The following is a 17,002-nucleotide window of genomic DNA, read 5'->3' on the forward strand; positions in this document are numbered from 1 at the left end:
TTCCAAAACAATGGTTCAATAAAAACAAGTACCTACATACTTAGTTCAGCCTCTACGTCCATTCAATTCATCATTGTAATTATTTGACCATGTTAACTTTGCGTACAGTAACTATTTCTTTCATAATTTGCACATCTCTATTTAAATATTCATTACAAGTAAAATTTATTCGAACCATTGAAGCGATTGGATTACCTTATTATAAAATATCTTTAAAACTAGGAACTTGTCAAGGTAGTTGATCATAATAAATACGTACTCGCGTTTATTGTTGTTTGTTAACTTATCAACTTTTTGTTTTTCAATCACTTCACAACGGCCTATCGCAGACCTTTGCTGGACATAGGCATCCCCAAGTTCGCGCCAAAAACAATGTGAAATCATGTGTTTTGCCCATAGTGACCACGCTGGGTATGCGGTTTGGTCACCGCAAGGCTGGCTTTATCGCACCGAAGACGCTGCTGCCCGTCTTCGACCTGTGTAATTCAAAACCGAAAGTTGGATGGTTATCAAGCCATCGGTCAACTTTAACAGATCCAAGGTCTTAGTGGAACTGGGTTATCCCTTAGTCGCCTATTACGACACCCACGGCAAGAGAGGGGGTGGCTATATTCTTTACTGCCATAACCACACAACATTATTTTTCAATTTATTTTTCAATAGAAATATTATTATATTGAATTGTTTAGTTCAGTAATGGTTGTTTACTTGGTAAGTAATTTTATTACAGTACACATTTGACATGAGTTTTTTTTTTAATTTCAGAAAATATCTTGTTTTTCGAAAATAAGGTGTGGCCAATCGCCCGTATGAATAGAATCATGGACATATATTATAAAAGTGAAATACGTAAGTAAACATTCGTTTTGTATAATATTAAATAAATATATTTTAACATTTATAATAAAATGTTCAATGTACCTATTAAATTAATAAATAAGTTAAAGCCTCATACGATATTTTTAGTGTTTCCCAGAATAAATAAAGTTACCTACCTATATGTTTACAATATTCCTATTTTTGGACACTATTTTAAAAGTTTATTATTTTCCAGGTGAATACACTGTGTCAAGCGTGGAAGTGAAATTAATTATTAATGACACAGATTGTTCAGGATTTTCTGACTCAGGAGTTGGGTTTCCAGAGTTTACAGGCACAATATTTTTAGCAAATAACATGGGTCTCGCATTTTATAGTTTGACAATATATACATGCAATCAAATAATGAGCAAAGTTATTTCTAATGGGGACCAATTTGTTGCTAAGTTACCTTTTTATAGTAAGAGGATGAAATCAAATTCTTAAAGAGATACAAAACTTGCATGCATTCCGCATTGTATATCTTACAATGCATTTTTATTATATATCTAGGTGTATAAAATAATATATGAAGTAAATAAACATTAGTGTTGTTAAAAATTATTTTTTTTTTGGTATCGCAGTGGAACCCATTTACTGATGATATCCTGGATGCCCGGGTAGGCAGTCCTAAACCGTATGTCGGCTTCAGCATTTGGGGGTGCAATACCGAACAAAATCCCTGCGGAGTTGCGCAAACTTATAAAACTAAATTAATTTTTTTTTTTTTTAAATTAAACATCAATCGAACAAAAAATTTCAACAAACAAACAGATAAAAACATACAACGGACAAACGATTTGTTTATAACGAAATAGTAAAAATAAATTTCAGCCGCCAGGTGTAGGGAGGTATATTTGTATACTCTGTATCACTAATCTATGTTTCAGTGCTGCCAGGTTTAAAAAATTTCTACTAAAACAGGTGGTTTTGACTCCCCGTAGAATTTCTTTGTCTTTTAGGTATTAAACTGAAACTTCTTTAGGTGCATGAGGAGTAAAATTTTTACCGATCAAAACGCGTCGTCGCGTCACGAATTTTAAGCGTCCATAGCGCCTTAAATACACCGGTTCTCATCCGATCACCGAAGTTAAGCAAGGTTGAGCGTGGTCAGTACTTGGATGGGTGACCGCTTTTTTTGTAGTTTTCTGGTGCTTTTAAAGACTTTAAAGTTGAATCTGATGGGGAGCCAATTAAACTGCTGGCAACATAGTTCTTTTGTTTTGAAAGGACGCCAGAGTGAAACGGAACGTTGTGTTTATTTACGTCTACGTGCTATAACTAATCAGACGCAAATCGCACTAGTCACTAAAAATTCGTAGTGTAATCAACAAATAAAAGTTTTAACAAATGTCTTGGTATACACCTTGGTCTGAGGGCATTAAAAAAAGAGCCTGTAGATATTTATTACAGCGTTACCTTGGCAATTTTCTGGAAGAAAAACTTACATTAGAACAGCTGAACGTCGATTTGTACAATGGAACTGGTACCGTTTTGGATGTTAGCCTTGATTGTGAGGTATTAATTTTAATATTTAATAAATTAAAGTAAAAAACTTCGTTTTAAACGATATTGCTGATTATTGTTTTTGCGTTTTGAATCGTATTCGTCCTTGCCAATAAGTAGTGCGTTTAAATTTTATACAGAGTAGCACGTGCTATCCTACGAATCAAACAAAGGAGCCTTAGTGTTTTGTTTTTCTATGTGTCTCACCGAATATATTTGATTGTTTACCTTCGATTGTTTCTACCTTTGAAATTCATAATAGGAAAATTTACAACTACCTCATTAATAATCTATTAATTGAGTAAACGATCCACACTTATAAATAATTTATTTTTTAATACAAATGTATCGAGTTCGTCTTTATATGTTTTTGTTAAAAATAATGATGTGTATATTATAAGCTATCATTCATATTTGTTTCATTTCTAAATCATTAGTGATAATAATCATTAATTAGTTTATCTTAATTATGAAGTAATTTAAATGTTTGTTATCGTATTTATATGACTATCAACCATCTCCAACAAATAATCACGGGCAAACTTACAACAGTTATTCTAAATTTAGAATAATGTTTCTAAACTTGGTTATCTATATTTTTAGGCTCTCAATGAGCTCGGAGATTCGATGAATTGGCCATTTGAGATAATAGATGGGCATGTAAAAGAAATAACTGTGACCATCCCCTGGTCGACGATATTTAAAGATGACTCTGTCGTGGAAATCAATGGCCTCACACTATCAGTGCAGCCGAAAGTACGAGCTGAACCAGGTAATTTATTATTTATTCATTTATTAGAGAATTTGACTATAAGTTTATTACTATGAGGACATTATAGCCACATTTTTTGTACTATAAATAAGAGTAAATGCTCAATTGTTTGAGTCTCGAACCCACCATGTTGATATTAATATTTCTAAATATAAAAACAATTGTACTTTAAAGCAATACTATTATTATTATTATTTATATTATTTAATGAGTTAACTAATTACAAATGTCTTTTGAAAATTAGGTGATTTAGATACAGTAAATGCTACAAACAGTGCTTACCATAAGATTTTTGTTTGAAATTTACATAAAAAAGATATTCTGTCCTTTATTAATGATACAAAAAATAAAACATATGTTCTAAGTAAATTCCCAATAAGTGTTATGAAATATATTAAATGGTTCCAATAGCTGACAGGACAAAGGAGTAGTGTAGCTTCTCTGTAGTCAGTGTGAATTAACACAAAGACCATTTTTCGTTTGCAATTTTTTTTTAAATGAATAAACAAAAATGTAGCTTCTCTATCACCAATGTGAACTAGCACAAGGGCTACTTTCGTTTGCAATACGTAGGAAATGTGAAAAAAAAAATTACACTAAGGGACCCTCGTCGCCACATGCCGTCGATCACGTGCCCATTTTCGTATCGTCGAAATCGGTTCAAAATTTAACGCTTAATTATTTTTTATTATTATGTCGATCTGGATAAATAATACATGTTATGATAAAATAACTATGTATAATACGTGATTTAAAAAGAAATCCCGAGAAGGGGTCAAAAATGGTCCCAAGTCTCACTTACTTTGATTTTCGTGTATATCCATTGTTCATTGAATAGTTTAAGAACCTCGATTTATATGAACTCTAATTTGTTATTGACTAAAAAATTTAAATATGAAATTTCAATATTAATGTCCTCCGTAACGTATTCGTCAATGGCAAACCCGTGAAGCTAATCTTCCGCAATATGAGCGTAGATGATTCTTAAAACCAGATTTTAATTTGAAAGTTCTATTACACGATTGGCAACCCGAAAGCTACCGACCTTAAACATAATAAATGCCTTACTTATTGTGCTACGTTATTTAAGTTTTTGCTGAGTCTACACTCTCAAATTTCAATGGCAATGTTGCATATCACAGCCCTGTGTGGCAGATTTTTTCACCCCGAGCTTTCCCTTCTTTAATTATTCATAGAAAATATATTTAAGCATCTGGATGTCATCCATACGTACAAAGTGTCCCCACCGTCCAAGCCTGCACTCTGTGCTCGTCTCGTAGTAGGCTTTCATATCTCCGAGTTTGTGACGCGTATCAATGGTTTAAAGGAGAACGAGAAAAATATGACTAGATACTAAAGGATCTTACTGTACAGTTTTAATTTGTTTGAGATTTCAAATTCATATGGTTATCAACACGAATGTATAAATAAAGTACTTCCTTTAGAACGACACTACCCACATCTTTGTAGTGTGCCGATCTGCAGCGATGTAAGATTGATGCAGGTAAATTTAAAAAAAAATTGCGAGTATCAAAGGCCAACAAAGGCACATCACCAACAATTTACGTCCAAGATTGGTATTTCGATCACTTTACCTATAAGCCGTTATAAATTAAACACGTTCTTTTTTCGCATTTAGAGAAATTTAACCGTTGGAGCCAACAAAGGAGTCTCTTAATACTCATGTTTAAGAGGGCTTTTGAAGCCTACTTGAATAAAAAAAAAACTTTACTGCAGCTAAATAGATAATGAAGAGGCTTTGTATATTCACACAGTTTTGTTTCACTCTAGAGGTTACTCCAATTTAATCCGTTACAGCGTTGTCGTGTTGCAATCTAGCCATCATGCTTATTGTTATATTCGTATGAGGTATACAAATTACATAAAACAGTTACATACACTTACATAGAACTCCAGGGGAGTCCGTTTCTACATAGTAGGGTAGTCGTCGTGGAGGGCTGCTCTACACTCCGCACGTGATCGCGCGTAGTATTGTGGGGCTGACGCGGTTAAACCGATGTTCGCTTATAGCAGGTGAACCAAAATACCAGAATCAGAGATGAATTGAATAGTCACATTGTCATTCTTGGTGATTGGTCAAACACTTTTTCAAAGTCTTCAAAATATATTTTTATCCTACTAGAGCGGTAAATAAGCGTACAGCCCACCAGGTGGTAAGTGGTTACCATAACATCTACGCCTCCAACGCCAGAAGCATCGCATACGCATTGCAGACGCTACCCCTGACCCTGTCCAGAAGCTTCGGCTACTTTATTCACCACAGAAACACAACACTGCGTGAGAGCAGTATTATTTGGCGGTGGTCTCCTGTAAGGTTGCGATACTTTCCCATTCGAGCGGGTCCAGATTGTGAACCAAACATTTCCTGCTTTGTCCTACCTCAACAAAATACGCGATATTATTCTAAGCTCATTTTTTTTTTCTAATTCATTATTATAATAGCGTCAACTGTAGTAGCCCTACCCGGCCAATACCCGGCTTACTCTTACGATCAGACAAGATTTGCTCTGCTATCTCTTACGTATGTTACTTTTATGAACCGAGGTTTTTACATTCTGCACTCACGCAATACTTCCATTTGAAACTCATTCCGGAGTATAATCTTTTCTATTATGTGACAAAACTTTTAAGTGTCTAAGACCGTCAACATATACGTATAGGTATGTAAATTATTCAAAACCCATTCAAAAAAGTTCTCGCTCCTACCTTGAAATAAAAACCTTATACATTATTATATTAGATATGTTGTACTAACTACATATTAGAAAAAACAAAAAATGTTCAGATTTTCAAAGATATCAAAGAATCTCTTTGAAGAAATCTGTTGGATTTTTTTAAATGTCATGCATCATGTCATCAACATGTGGTCTATTTTTGTTCCATATTTTGCACTTCAAAATATGGTTTTATTTATAAATGATAAGCATTGGAGTGCTGTGGTGGATAGTGTAGTGAAACAAAGAGCTTGCTAACTTATATTTTTATTTATTATACAATTGAATAAAAAAGTACATAAAATCGAATTTAATAATTCTTTCAAAAATTATAGCTTATTTTTATATATAACATTATTCCAAATACACTATCACTTATTAAAGGGCTACCGAAGTGCAGGTATTTAATGAATAACTAGCTGTGCCCGCAACTTCTTCCGCGACAAAAAGTTATTTTTCAGTTCGCAAAGCTTAAAATAAATAAATTTCTAAAATAAAAGTAGCCTAAGTTACTCCTTATCACACCAGCTATCTGAAAGTCCCGTCATAATCGGTCTGTTTCAGAGATTAGCCGGAACAAACAGACAGACAGACAAAAATTGTAAAAAAATGTGTTTTTGGTATATGTACCGTGTATACATCCATATGCATTTAGTAAAAAGCGGTTAATATTTTAATATTACAAACAGAAACTCCAATTTTATTTATTTGTATAGAAATAGCTACCAAAATGTAAAACAATATAATATGTTACTGTAGTGGCATCTATGCTGGACTCGATGTGGTCTTCGATGTCGTCGTCTATGCAGTTAGCAGCTGAATGTTTACAAGAAGAGACGAGCCCCCAAAATGCTAATCCCTTAGAAGGCATTGAAATGTTCGCGCATGCCATAGATTCAAGTAAGTAAAGAAACAAGAAAACAAGAAAGAAACGAAGTAAAGATTGTAAAAAAAATACGTTGTCTAAAAATAAATTAAACCAATCTAATAAGTATAAGTAATTTTTAAATACAGATAAGTTTCCACCTTTCAAATTTCATTTTAATATTGTTGTGCAAAACTGGATATCCAAACTGGATTCAAAACATTTTTAAAAAAATTGTAGTTTTTTTTTGTGTAAATAAGTAACAATAATAGTGTATGTGTAATAATTACAGTTTTAAGCCGAATTAAAATTAAATTCACTAACACGAAGGTGAGATTGGAGCATGTTTCAAAAACTAGTGAAAGGGGAATCGCACTAGAAATACTACTAAAGAAGTAAGTATATTCGTGTGATTTCATTTAGTTTCGGCATATTCACAATGTTCTGAAATCTAATCATCTAAATATCACCTATTGCAGCATTGATTATTACGACGAGACTGAAGTCATTAATGAAAACAGTTCTGCTAGTGAAAAAACTCCCGAAGCGACAAACGAATCAACGAAGACCTATACAAATGTAACTTACTTAAAAAAAAAACTCCGAGTAAAAGGTGTCACATTCTACATTCACGAGTTTTTAACAAAATTACGTAATGCTCCTTGTTATAAAATGGACAAGTCAGTATCCTCCCAGAATTATCAAAGTACAATTTCTGATATTTTCTATGAAGCAAGTAGTGGTGAAAAACTAAGCGATGCTCCTAGAGCATCCACACCCGATGAGAAAGTGGCCCAAACTGACCCAATAGTCTTGGCGAAAATTTTGGGTGAGCAAGAAATATATATAAGCATAAAACATCTAGAGGAAGTTGAAGGGGCGAAGATAAACATTAAGATCTCTCTGGCATCGCTGATCTTACTTATTACACCTGATCAATTGAATTCATTATTAGAACTTTTTGATATTTTAAGTCAACCAAATTCGGAGGATACAAGGTAAAATTGAAGTAAACTTATTCTGATGTAACAGTGAATTTCCTACCATTCAAAAATAATCGTTTCAAGTAAAATTACACTAATTTTATCTGTAATTTATTGAGTAATATTAATGAACGATGCGTTGGTACAACGGTTATAGCACTGACTGTTGCGCTAATGGTCTCGGGTTCAATCCGAATGGCAAACATTTATCTTGGACATGATGCCGTAGTCTGGGCGTTTGTGTCTATTATCTATGTTACCGGCCCCCGACATTAAGTGTAAGGCGTTTTTTTTTTTTTGTTACAGCAATTTACCAATACGATATTCTAACACGCAATGTAAACAAATGAAGTCTAAAGACTTTCACTTTATCGAAGCCCAACTACTGAGCAACTTCAACAAACAACACTCAGCACCTCCAGGTCCGTTCGGCTGGTCTGGACCGAGTTTCGGTATGTTGTTAATTAGAGTTTTTATTTGTTTTAAATTTTATATTATGTATAACTTGCAAGTAAAATACATTATCATAATTTTTAATTTATACGGGACTGGATCGCTATTGTCATTTCTAAATATATGTCGATATTTCGATGACGTTGTAGACGCCATAGTCAGTGTTTCTTGGTGTCAGTATGACAATCGCTGGAAGTCTAAAGACGTAAAAATGATAATAGTGACTGTAAAAGTTTGAAAATAAATTATAGACTTTTTTATTATATTATATCCTTATAAAATAAGCAGTATTTTAGTTTAGGTTTCGTATTTTTTTTTCCATAATAAACAGACAGTAACAGACACATTACATTATAATCACTTTTTCGTAGGTTTTATAACTAAATTCGAATTTATTAGATATGTCCGGTAAGTCAAGTGTCTTTGAGTGTGAGTTAGATTTTGATACAAATTATATTTTGTCATTGCTTTTTTTTGGTTAGTACAACTAGATCGGAAAACGAGCGTATAGCCCACATGATAGTAAGCGGGTACCAACCCTACTGTCGACCCTCCCAGGGAGCTCTGGCTACCTTACCACGGGAACACAACACTTCTTGAGAACAGTGTTATTTAGCGGTGATTTTCTGTAAAGTTTCGGTACTTCCCCAGGCGGGCTACTCCGAACTTTGTGTCGGATATATTTTGCTATGCTGTATCTCAATACTATTGTTTTTATTCGACATTATTGCGTCTACATACGTCTTCATTAAAAACAAATTCTTTAAAAGTAACGTTATTTTTACTAAAGCTCTGTTGTCCTCAAATTGTACTAAAATCATAATTGATTTCGTTGGTTATCAGAGGACAATGACGATGAAGGGGATAAGTTTCACCCAATGACGTCACAAGACGATATGCCTAAAAGTTTAACCTCATCGGTCAGCTCAATGAGTACAAGCGTGACATCCAGTGTCAACATACCATCTTATCAGCCGAAGGTTACAAAAAACAAAAAAGGTTGTTATTGTATAAGTTATTTAAGTATTTATATTTCAAAAAATTCATATACATTTATTTAGTATAATATCTGTGCCTCACGGTTCATCATCATTACAGCCTATACAGTCCACTGCTGGACATAGGCCTCCACAAGTTTACGCCAAAAATAACGTGAACTCATGTGTTTTGCCCATAACATAGTCACCACGCTGGGCAGGCGGGTTGGTGACCGCAGGACTGGCTTTGTCGCACGGAAGACGCTGCTGCCCGTCTTCGGCCTGTGTATTTTAAAACTAGCAGTTGGATGGTTGGTTATCCCGCCACCGATCGGCTTTTTAAGTTCCAAGGTGGTAGCGGAACTGTGTTATCCCTTAGTCGCCTCTTACGACAACCACGGGAAGAGAGGGGGTGGCTATATTCTTTAGTACCGTACCCACACAGTACACCTCCTCAGTGTCACAGTGCCTCACGGTTACACCAGCGTAATTTCCAATCCTATAAGAAAGTTGGAATAAAAAGTAGGCTATCTGTTATTAATTACTAATAGATCTTTACCTATTCACGTACTAAGTTTCATTACAATCGGTTCAATAATTTTTGCCTGAAAGAACTATCCATCTATCATTACAAACTTGCATTTATAATATTAGTGGGCAATGTGGCATTTACTTTTCACATTTTGATAAAACAAGGAATATTCATTAAGTTTCATTCATACCGACGCCGCGTTGGCGCAACGGTCCCAGCACAGGTGTTTGCTGTGGTCTGGATGTTTGTGCAGTCCTTGTGGGTCTCCCCACCGTGCCTCGGAGTGCACGTTAAACTTTCGGTCCCGGTTGTTATCATGTACACCTGATAGCGGTCTTTACTCATAGTAGGAAATATATCCGCCAACCCGCATTGGAGCAGCGTGGTGGATTAAGCTCTGATCCTTCTACATGGAGAACGAAGCCTATGCCCAGGAGTGGGATATTAAGGCTGAAGCGTTTTCATTCATACAGTTACACATTATTGTTTAATTTATTGTGTATATTACTACTGGTGCATTTCTAGCGGCGTTTCTGACAATTTCGAAAAATATTCAGAAATTATTAACGACGATTGAACCGATAATTATATTAATTCATGTATATGTGACACCGCTCTTTTGTAGTTGTGCGTGTAACGTGAAGGCGTCAAAAACCGCATGGGATGGATATTTGTAGAAATATTTGTTTCCGGTTTAAATGTCTGCCCTTGTGGGTCGCCCCACCGTGCCTCGTAGAGCACGATAAGCTGTCGGTCCTGATTGTTATCATTTACACCTGATAGCGATCGTCATTCATAGAAGCGTGGTGAATTAAGTTCTGACCCTTCTGCATGGAGAAAGAGGCCTATACCCAGCAGTGGGGATGCTACAAACTGAATCAAATCATTATAATAATAAAATAGGTTATAGTTAGACTGGTCTATATCTAAGATAATATGGAATCAATCAATTAATTCATATATTACGTCTATCCTTTAGTGCCGAACATAGACGACGATCCTACAGCTGAAGTTTCTCATATAAACGTCAAAATTGCATCGGTTTCTTGCGTTCTTCTTCACAAGGTAAACACAAAGTTTAAAAGCTTTTCATAAAATATCTATTAGTAGATAAGATTTTCCAATTTTAATTAATAGTACTAGATACTATTTTTTCCCAATTAATGTAATGAAAAGACTGCATTTTTTTTTTTTTATAAATGATTTGTAATTACGATGTACATCAATAAAAAAGGGTTTCTTTTCCAGAATATCGTTGTTCCAATGCCAATAGGAACCCCTTATATTTCTACAGCATCTGCTTTAAAACTTCAAGAGATTTCAACGGAGTTTTTCAATCGCATTGAAACGTTAGGTAAAATCGATGAAAGCAATGATATAACAACAATAAATGAAGCATTGGACAAAGGGACTGAGAGAGATCACTTGAGGTAATACTTGGCTAGGGGCTATTCACTCTCGTTAATTTGTTAGATTGAAATGTTGCAGAACTGTAAGCCTAAAAGATGATGTTTTTAACCGACTTCCAAAAAAGGTTCTCAATTCGACTGTACTTTTTTTTATGTATGTTACTTCAGAACTTTTGACTGGGTGGAGCGATTTTAATAATAATTTTTTTGTTGGAATATTCCCTATATTCCTAGTTTGGTACCATGATAAGGAAACCAGGATCTGATGATGGGATCCTAGAGAAATCGAGGGAAACTCTCGAAAATCCGTAATAACTTTTTACCTGGTGTACCGATTTTGATAATTTTTATTTTAATCGAAAGCTGATGTTTATCATGTGGTCACATATAAATTTTATCGAGATCTGATAACTACTTTTTATTAATCTTTGATAACGCGTAGTTACTTGACTATTTATTCGTCGATCTACGTTGTATTACTCGTCGATGTAATTGAAGTCGGTTTTTTTTCGTTTGCGAGCAAACACAATTATATAGCCTATAAACTGATTAACAAATAGAGTATAAAATATATATATATAAATTATATCTCTGTACTTCATAAGAGTAAGATGCTTAAGCACAATTTTCTATTATTTTTATATTAGTATAAATTTAGTTGGCAAATTAGCTTGCCCTATAGGGCTATGGAGTGCTGATGGTAATTAAATATTCGTTATAAAATTGAAAATTATTTAAATTAGAATAATAAGCAGAACTTGGTAAAATACAGAGAAAGTTGCGTACAAATATAATTCATAATCTAATCAATATCCAACGCAGTTTCTTTCATTCGCTTTACTGTGAGTAATAATATGTTAGGTCATATGTTATGTTTGGAAGATTAAGAAAATAATCATAACATGTGGATTTACTTACTGATAGTTTCTCGAAAACCACGGAAGTTTCTCCGGGGGCAATAAAAGATTTCCTTCAAGTTTAATAATATTGTTTTTTGTAACATCGCAAGCTGCATTGATACTATAATTGCATATTGATGAAATGAAGAAATAACAACAGCTTTCTATAAATAATTGCAATTAGTTTTGTATCATTACAAAATATAATGTTTTCTTTTTTCCAAAATTGAAATTATATAATAGTAAATTATAACTAACTACGTAATTTAACTTTCACAAATCTCATAAGATTTATTCAGAAAAATTACATTCAAACTACCTCAAACCAATCGAAGATCCCTCAAACAAACGGAATTTATAACATGAATGTGAGCGGTTATTGCGATTGATTAACGATGTGAGCCAGAGCTCACTAATTAGACGCTGTTGTTTAATTATTTACAAAATGTTATAATTTACGATAACAGTTGGGCCTTTGTTTCAAATCTTTTTAAATTAAATTCTGACGTATGTACCTATATGTATGTATGATTCCCTTGCATTCTGATAATTATATACATCGTATGTTCAGGAAAAACAGAATTTCAATTCTGCAAAAATACTGCTATCTTATAGATTAGTGCTTTTAAACCTTTGAAAATGGTAAAAAGTGAAAAAATTATAGTAGGATGAAACCCATTGTAAAAGAAAGAGAGTAGGGAGTTTAAGGGTAAAAAACGGTTTATCTCGATATTCGGCTGTGATGCCCTTGTGATAGAGACGGAACTGCGATTGACAGATTGACAGTAAGCAATTAAGCTAATTGACAATGACAATATGCAATTGGCTAAGGCACCGACACGTTCAGTCGGAGATACAGATTCGATCCCCGCTATGTGTATGATCGATTTTTGATATGATATTAAAAATTGTTTAGAATTCCCTAATGTATGGATAACGCAAAAATAAATAGTACGAATTAATTAATTTATTTAAAAAATTTGAATACGCTACTTGAATAAAAAAAAATACTTGAAATCATTCAATCTGTTTATAATCCGGAATTTAATGTTTACAGATAAAGCGTACGTTTGTAGGAAAATTCGCAAATATATCACAAATTAAAAATAAAAAATAAAATAAAAGTTGTGTTAAATAAGTTATTGTACTTGGAATAAAATTTTAATACATATTTGTTATGTTAAAACAACATTTATTTGCTAATAACGGATTATAATTTCATTTTTACACAGCATAACTAACAACTAATTTGTGGTAAGTTTTCCTGTCTAAACAGATAGGAAAAATTAACATTATTAATTTCCAAAAATTTCTAGTGCGGTGGAACTAAAATTGCTTTTATCACAACAAAAAAAAATATTTTATAAGAAAAAAACGAGTGTACTTTAAGCCACACGACTGAAGTAAAACTTAGCTCCGTCTGACTTATATCTCCCTCTCAACTTCCATTCGCCTCTCGTCATGCTCACCAACTCACTCCCCAAGGCAAGCGTGCGTAAAGAACTTTAACCGAGGTAGGGGAAAAGCAGGAATTTCCTGCTCAAAATATGAAGCAACCCGACTGGGGTAGTACCTCGACCTTACGGAAGATCACAGCAAAATAATACTGTTTTCAAGCAGTATTGTGTTCCTGTTGGTGAGTAAGGTGACCAGAACTCGTGGGGGGGATTGGGGATTGGGTCGGCAACTCGCTTGCGATGCTTCTGGTGTTGCAGGTGTCTATAAGCTACGGTAATCGCTTACCATCAGGTGAGCCGTACGCTTGTTTGCCAACCTAGGGACATAAAAAAAAAGAAGTGTTACTTCAAAAGTTCGCTAATAGCATCTAGTCTTTAATCATTATTTTTTTTACAGAATACTTCTAACAGAAGTGAATCTAGATGGAAGTGAGAGGATAACGTCCCGCGGAATTAAGACCATGTTCGAGGCAGATGTAAAGAGAATGCTAGTAAGAGAGTGCCTCTACTACCAACGAGAAGACCCCGAGGACACGACACCACAGCATTTTGATCTCATATGGTTCGAGCATCCAGGTATATGAACTTAACTTTTTTTAACTATATATTTATCAAATAATGTAATTAATTACAAACTATTATTATATTATTAAATTATTATAGTATTAAAAAAATTTATTATTAAATTAATTAATTTAAATTTATTATAGTATTAAAAATCACGCCTGCTTTTTTTTTGGTATCGCAGGGGAACCCATTTACTGGTTATATCCAAGATGCCCGGGTAGGCAGTCCTAGACCGTATGTCGGCTTCAGCACTTGGGGGTGCACTACCGACCAAAACCCCTGCCTGCTTATACTAATACAGTTTTTCCCGTAGTATGACAAAAACTAGCAATACCCGAGCGAATAATTCGCACTAAATAAGTAAAAACCGGCAATCATGTTAACGTTGTTTCAAAATTAAAGCCGTCATATGTATAATTTTAATAATTCATTAATTTACGAAAACAAAAGCAATAATAAATTTTTTAGTTGTGGATGCCGGTAGAGTAAACAATTATCTATAATAGGATGTATAATTTATTTAGAGTAATTGTGAGGTTTTTTCTAAAAAGGGAGGCAAACATCTTAACCTTAGCGTATTAATATAAATGATATAACTATTAAAGTATAATAGATATTATACGATGCTATTATCTATGTTTCGGTCGTCTCTACTAGCAAACAAAGAATGAGTGGAACAGTAAAATATATTGAAAAATTGTACAAGGTGGCCCTATACTGTATATACACTGCAGCATAATTAACCTCACACATTACAATTGACTGATTAATAAGTCATACAGATAGTTAATTTTCATAAAAAATAGTCTAAGTCCTTTCTCAAAGTTTAGTCTGTCTTCGTATCAAATTTCATCATAATTAGTCAAGTGGTTTAGGCGTGCAAGCATAACAGACAGACAAAGTTACTTTCGAATAAAATAGTAGAGATTAATTTAACTAAGTCATATTTTTTAATTTATCTTTTAGACGATGAGAGTGATGCAGCGGCAGTAAAACCAGATGTAACATTAATTTTTAAACATACTTCAAAATATATGCGGATATCTGGTGAGAAGCAACCAGCTAATCCCACTACTGATGTTCTGTAAGTATACTTGTCTGTCCAACTTACTCATTGATTCTAATAGTCTCTTATACTAAAAATTCTGGTTACTCTTTCTTTGTAATAAAACGAAGGTAAATAAAAGTTTTGCGTATTTTTTTTTCTGTAATAAAAGGAGGAAGTTATGAAAATAGTTATAGAAAAAAGTTGTGGTCTTCTAAGACGGCTCGAAATTAAGTTCTGTGGTCTGGGCGTTTGTGCTCGTGTATTGTGCGCTTTCGGCTCCGATACAGGAATAAACCCGTGGCGTGAATTTGTGGCGTTTCTTTATATATTCATTTATTTCTTGTCAGGGTAAAATGCTCACCGTTTTACGTAGATGTGGATCTGACATTAGTAGAGCGTATGTCTGCTACTTTCTTCGGTCCTTCTACGGCTGCTACCTCTACTACTCCGCAAACAAAGAACCAGACGAACATTTCAATTCAGAGTCCTAAACTTAACGTGATACTGAGGTTAGTAATGGATTATATATATATAAATTTATTTATTTAATATTTAAGTTTTGTTAGATTTCAAATTTGATTATTTATGGATATTTGTATGTATTTATGATTATTTATGTACGGATATTTTTTTATGTGTAAGCGTATGTGTTATTGAATCTATCAAACACTATTATTATTCATCATCGTATTATTATTCATCATTAAATCGTACGAATTATAAAATAGCATGGTGTCGTCTCCTGTCAAAAAATTCATTGTAATGTGAAATTTTAAATAGTTACGAGTGCTGTAAAGGACTCACTATAGACGGCGCCACGGTCGTTTAGACCGAATATTTACTTATTTATTTCATATCAAAAATTTCGATCTAGCGAGTACATCGTTCCATAGCTTAATTGGCTAAAGCACTGACACGGTAAGTCGGAGATTGGAGTCGATCCCCGCTGGAATGGTCGATTTTTGATATGATATTAAAAAATTCTTTAGAAATAAAATCTTTAACATAAGTACACCGTCGTCTGTTCTTTAGACAAGCAAATTACTCAAGCAGCTAGCTCTCAAGTACGGTAATCGCTTATCGTCACGTTGTATTATACAGGCAACCTCTGATTAATATAGTTCGTATTTTTTTTTATAACTATACATATTACATATCCTCACACATATACACCATTCGAGTAGATAGCAGGGTCATTACAAAAAATGGCAACAGGCTTATCAAAGATAGATTCCCTAAACGAGTTCCTATGACTACTCACATGAATGACAACCAAACCGTATTGTAAAATAAATAAATACAACTATGTATCTAAAAATAATATAACTTCTTTAAATAAAATAAATAACAATCGCTCTGGGTGTAGTGGTGCGTGTGCCGTGTCGGCTTCTATACACTGCCGGTTTACGGGTTCGATTCCCCTTAGCGACGGAATTACAAATACAAATTTGTATAAATATCTTTGGCGTGCCTCGGAGAGCACGTTAGCTGTCGGTTCCAGTTGTTATCATATACAACTGATAGCGATCGTTACTTATAGTAGAAAATATATCCGCCAACCGCCAGTGGAGAGCTCCGATCCTTCTCCTACATGGTATGTGTATATGTGAATGTAAGTGTGTAAGCATATGTATGTATATATGTATGTATAATTTTATAATCTATTGTGATGTACTCTAATTTGAAATAATAATTATTTGTACACTTCCTAACTGCTTTTCTATGCGCTGTCCTATACCCAAAGGTTGTCTGGAAGAAATCGCTCTTTTAGCGATAAGACCGCCTTTGTACATCTTCCTCTAATTATACTACTTTTGTTTGTATCTTTTAATGTTGTGCAATAAAGAATATTATTATTATTAAAAGAAAGCCTATGCACAGCAGTGAGGTTCAGGCTGAATAAATAATTGCTGGGTAAAATAAATAAATTTTATCTACACT

General features: G+C 33.8%; 2 protein-coding genes across 2 annotated transcripts in view; both read left to right on the forward strand.

Annotated features, from left to right (window-relative positions):
• Window positions 1-89: 89 nt before the first annotated feature.
• LOC123662462 lies at window positions 90-1,413 on the forward strand. The gene is made up of 3 exons (XM_045597303.1): window positions 90-234; window positions 766-849; window positions 1,055-1,413. Exons 1-3 carry the CDS (start codon window positions 90-92, stop codon window positions 1,303-1,305), a joined length of 480 nt encoding a protein of 159 aa, XP_045453259.1. The 3' UTR covers window positions 1,306-1,413.
• A 671-nt stretch (window positions 1,414-2,084) lies between these two features.
• Window positions 2,085-17,002, forward strand: part of LOC123662015 (autophagy-related protein 2 homolog A) — a 48,380-nt gene continuing 33,462 nt past the window's right edge. The window contains exons 1-12 of the mRNA XM_045596910.1: window positions 2,085-2,376; window positions 2,968-3,136; window positions 6,631-6,771; window positions 7,029-7,131; window positions 7,216-7,734; window positions 8,026-8,171; window positions 9,016-9,171; window positions 10,661-10,746; window positions 10,930-11,111; window positions 13,844-14,022; window positions 14,980-15,097; window positions 15,409-15,570. Coding sequence (XP_045452866.1) covers window positions 2,209-2,376; window positions 2,968-3,136; window positions 6,631-6,771; window positions 7,029-7,131; window positions 7,216-7,734; window positions 8,026-8,171; window positions 9,016-9,171; window positions 10,661-10,746; window positions 10,930-11,111; window positions 13,844-14,022; window positions 14,980-15,097; window positions 15,409-15,570 — 2,129 coding nt within the window. The 5' untranslated portion in view covers window positions 2,085-2,208. The remainder of the gene's footprint in view (window positions 2,377-2,967; window positions 3,137-6,630; window positions 6,772-7,028; window positions 7,132-7,215; window positions 7,735-8,025; window positions 8,172-9,015; window positions 9,172-10,660; window positions 10,747-10,929; window positions 11,112-13,843; window positions 14,023-14,979; window positions 15,098-15,408; window positions 15,571-17,002) is intronic.

Source organism: Melitaea cinxia, chromosome 18, assembly GCF_905220565.1.
Source record: "Melitaea cinxia chromosome 18, ilMelCinx1.1, whole genome shotgun sequence".
Lineage (NCBI taxonomy): Eukaryota > Metazoa > Arthropoda > Insecta > Lepidoptera > Nymphalidae > Melitaea > Melitaea cinxia.

Bases quoted from the DNA above. Each gene is read 5' to 3' on its own strand.
- LOC123662462 (XM_045597303.1), top strand. From the start codon at position 90: ATGTTAACTTTGCGTACAGTAACTATTTCTTTCATAATTTGCACATCT. The intron at 235-765 runs GTAGTTGATCAT...TTTTAATTTCAG, and splicing joins AAAACTAGGAACTTGTCAAG to AAAATATCTTGTTTTTCGAA. The intron at 850-1,054 runs GTAAGTAAACAT...ATTATTTTCCAG, and splicing joins ATATTATAAAAGTGAAATAC to GTGAATACACTGTGTCAAGC.